Consider the following 3,714-nt stretch of genomic DNA (forward strand, 5'->3'; position numbering starts at 1 on the left):
ATGGTATTAAAGTCTTAAATTGGAAGTCTTCTGAGAAGCAACAACTGCTGCAATTTGCAGCTCATTTGAATTGCAGCCGCGTAAATCAAACCTAGACGCGTGCCACATTTGCCGCCAGCTAACAAATCAAGCGGAAAATTGAAATTGCTTGACAAGGACGAGGCAGAGCTCTAGCCCCATGAAAAAGCTCCGTTTTCGAGGCCTACACTTCCATTCAGACCGGGCAGTTTGAATCAGAGTTTCCCTGGAATTTCAGTCACATTCAATTAGTTACTGAGTTTATGTTTTAGAGCAAGACCTAAATACGTCGAATATTTTATAAATAAATAATAAATAAGTAATAAGTAATAAATAACGCGCCACAAGAATGTGGAAACTTAAAGTTTTAGTTGTGCACATTTTGCTGCTGGGCTGCATGATGAACATATATTTTCAATCAACTATTGTGCAGAACCTGGAGCCGCAAAAGACACTGCCAGAGCTGGGGTTGAAGCCGCCGGCCGATCGATTGGTGGTATTCATTGCCGATGGCCTGCGGGCAGAGTCCTTCTTTTCGGATAACTGCAGCGGAGTGCCACACATCCGGCAGCTGCTCGAGCAGCAAGGTGTGGTCGGTATATCGAGTGGCATTGCACCGACAATGAGCCGACCAGGACATATTGCCATTTTTTCTGGCTTCAACGAGGATCCGCAGGCGGCCATCACCAATTTCCAGTGGAATCTTACACCCTTCGACTCGATATTCAATCGCAGCCGCCTTGCCATTGGATGGGTACACCAAACGGTAGCCGAGTACTTCACCCGCTTCAGCAAAGAGCCACCGATGTTCGAAACGTATCGAGGAGCGGATTTCAGTGGCAGATTTATGACCGATACCTGGGTGTACGAGAAGGCCCGCGACTATCTGAACAACGATGAGAATATCCGACAATTGCAGAATGCCACACAGGTAGTGTTTTTGGTGTATCTATTTGATCTAGACAAGGCCGGTCATGTGTTCACACCGCTCAAGCCAGAGTTCCGGAAAAAGCTGTATGCCACACAGAAGCAAATACGGAAGACGTACGATCTGTTTGAGAGCGCGTTCAACGACAGTCGTACGGCCTATCTGATGACCTCTGATCATGGCATGTCCGACACGGGTATGTGCATATTCTTGAGACATCGAAAGGATATATAACTATTTCTCTTTTTTGTCACAGGCTACCATGGCGGGGGAACTGATCCGGAAATAGAAATGCCCTTCTTCCTCTGGGGTGCCGGTATCAAGCGCCAGGGACCCCCAACCGAGCAAAACTTCACAGCCAACGATCATGGACTCCAGTTGCCGCTGCAAGAACTCAACCAGATTCAACTAGCGCCGCTCATTTCAGCCCTGATTGGCCTACCACCGCCCATAAACAACCGAGCCCCACTGCCCCTGGGCTTCCTCAATGTGAGCGAAGAGTACGAACGGCAGTCTTTGCTCCTGAATGTCCTGCAGTTACTGGCACAGGCCAAGAGCGTGACGCTGCGCTTTGAGCGCAGCTTCTTTCACAAATGGCTGCCCAAATATGAGAAACTGGATACGGCACGGATCGCGAGCCTTCCCACTGAAATCGAGCACCTAATAGCAACAGGGTACGTCAAAAAAGCCATGCAACTTCTCCTGCAAATGTCCTGGTGGGCCCGTCAGTGCCTGGACTACTACCAGGACTACTATCACACTCCATTGCTAGTGGCCATAGGTGCCTCGTTCTTGGGCTGGCTATTCTGTCTGGTGGTGTGGCTGATGCGTGAATTTTCGGACCAGGAGCCGCAGCCGAAGATGGGACTCCAAACATGGGCGACGGCTCTGATGTTGCTACTGGGAAGCGTGCTCGAATGTTTGCTGTTCCTGCAGCGGGTGCCTTGCTTGACGTCCTTTTATCTGCTTCTACCCATCGGTATCTGGACAATGGCTCTGGCCGAACGCCCGCTGCATGGCATTTCTATTCCGTACCCTCTGATACACTTGGCCTGGACAGTGATTCCCGCCGGATTGGTGGTAGCGACATCATTTATGAACAGACATGTCGGTCTGATGTATGCTGGGGTTGCGGTTGCCTACAATCGGCACGGTTTCCGTCGACCCACTCTCAAGTTCTTCATCTGGCTGGGCACCGTTCTGCTTCCAAGTGGCTTCATGATTGTCAAGCAAAACTACAGCTTTGAATTGATGCCCAGCGAATATGTCCTAGGGTTCAGCATGTGTCTGGCCGTCCTCCTACCATGGATCTTGGGACACAAGCATCAGATGCGCGTTTGGCTGATCAATTCGTTCATTCTACTGATTGGAATCTACGGCATTTATCTCTCGGAGAATAATCTGGAGGTTCCACTATATTTACAGGTTGCCTTCTGGGCTTTTCTCGGCTATGCATTCTTATCGGTGCCATACAGCAATGCGGACACCCCAGAAAGCCGCCTACATTTGATTTCGTTTAACCTAATTGCGGTTCATGCTCTGCTTTCCCTGTCAACGGGGTCGCTCTTCAATCAAATGATGATCACCGAGTTTCTGCTGAGCCATGAAATTCATTCTGAGATCAATCAAGCCAAGAATAATGCAATATTAGAAACGGATGAACCGGAGTCCGATTCGAATAATGAGAATGCGAGCGAAACTACACAGAAGAATGAAGAAAACCCCTCAACTCCCCTGGAACACTTGAAGCTATCCTATCACTATGCCGCCTTCATTTTGTTCTACTTCTATCTATCCTTTTTCGGATCAGGACACTGGCTATTCAGTTTTGCTTTCAAGCCGACCACTTCGCGCCTGCTTATATCCAACTATTCCCCATTTATAATGACCGCTCTCATTATACTCAAGATATTGATTCCATCCATTATCGTCATATCGGGTGTATACACTTTTTCGGCATATGCCCGAAAAAAAAGCCGTGCCGTTTTCATCTGCATGTTCCTGATTAGCGATGTCATGTGCTTCTACTTTTGTTTCTATGTGCAAAACCAAGGCTCCTGGCACGACATGCGCCGGTCCATGGATCATGTCGTCTTGACGAACATTATTGTGATCCTGCTGCTGGGCTGTTCCTGGCTTATCAAGTCCTTTCTGATTGCCATCAAGCGTATTGCAATCAAACCACCCATCATAATGCAGGTGGTTATGGAAGGAAGCCCTGTTGCTGGCCCCACTTATCCCCAGTTTGATGAAAATATCCTGAACTAAAGATTTTCCTTCAAACTAATAATGCAACGAAATTATTGTTTAAAAAAATTAAATGTTTAATCTGTTTGCTCATGTTTGATTTTATCTTCACGGCGGGTAAATGAATATTCATATCTTATATGGGATTTTATTCCAACTGCACTCAGAAAAACCGGGCATGCTAAAATGACACACCACACACACAACATATATTCGGTTTTTACATACAGCCGAGGTGAAATTGAATAAAATTCGTTTGGATCTAAAAATATTGGCATGCATTTTTCAATATAAGTGTAACTATTCGATTCTCAGGGCGTTTTTCTCTGGCTGTAATAATACCATTGACAGCGTTTCAATTTCATTTCGCTAAGCAGTTAAGCCATAGTACCCGTATGCTAATGGGCCAACGGGGCGGATGTTTAATGTTTGTCATAATAATTTGTTGACATTTTCCTTTCAATGCGCTGGGGGGTTGGGGTTGGATGGTTGGTTGCCAGGGCAACGGTTGATTAAATGAG

General features: G+C 46.7%; 1 protein-coding gene across 1 annotated transcript; it reads left to right on the top strand.

Moving 5' to 3' along the window:
• Positions 1 to 341: 341 nt before the first annotated feature.
• Positions 342 to 3,280, top strand: LOC6587174 (GPI ethanolamine phosphate transferase 1). The gene is made up of 2 exons (XM_002013026.2): positions 342 to 1,142; positions 1,203 to 3,280. The coding sequence occupies exons 1-2, from the start codon at positions 368 to 370 to the stop codon at positions 3,212 to 3,214; spliced, it is 2,787 nt and encodes a 928-aa protein (XP_002013062.1). The 5' UTR covers positions 342 to 367; the 3' UTR covers positions 3,215 to 3,280.
• The last annotated feature ends 434 nt before the right edge of the window (positions 3,281 to 3,714 follow it).

Source organism: Drosophila persimilis, unplaced genomic scaffold, assembly GCF_003286085.1.
Source record: "Drosophila persimilis strain 14011-0111.01,24,50 unplaced genomic scaffold, DperRS2 tig00000000-arrow-pilon, whole genome shotgun sequence".
Taxonomy (NCBI): Eukaryota; Metazoa; Arthropoda; class Insecta; order Diptera; family Drosophilidae; genus Drosophila; species Drosophila persimilis.

Coding starts and splice junctions, on each gene's coding strand:
- LOC6587174 (XM_002013026.2), top strand. CDS start 368: ATGTGGAAACTTAAAGTTTTAGTTGTGCACATTTTGCTGCTGGGCTGC. Junction 1,143..1,202: donor TCATGGCATGTCCGACACGG/GTATGTGCATAT, acceptor TTTTTGTCACAG/GCTACCATGGCGGGGGAACT.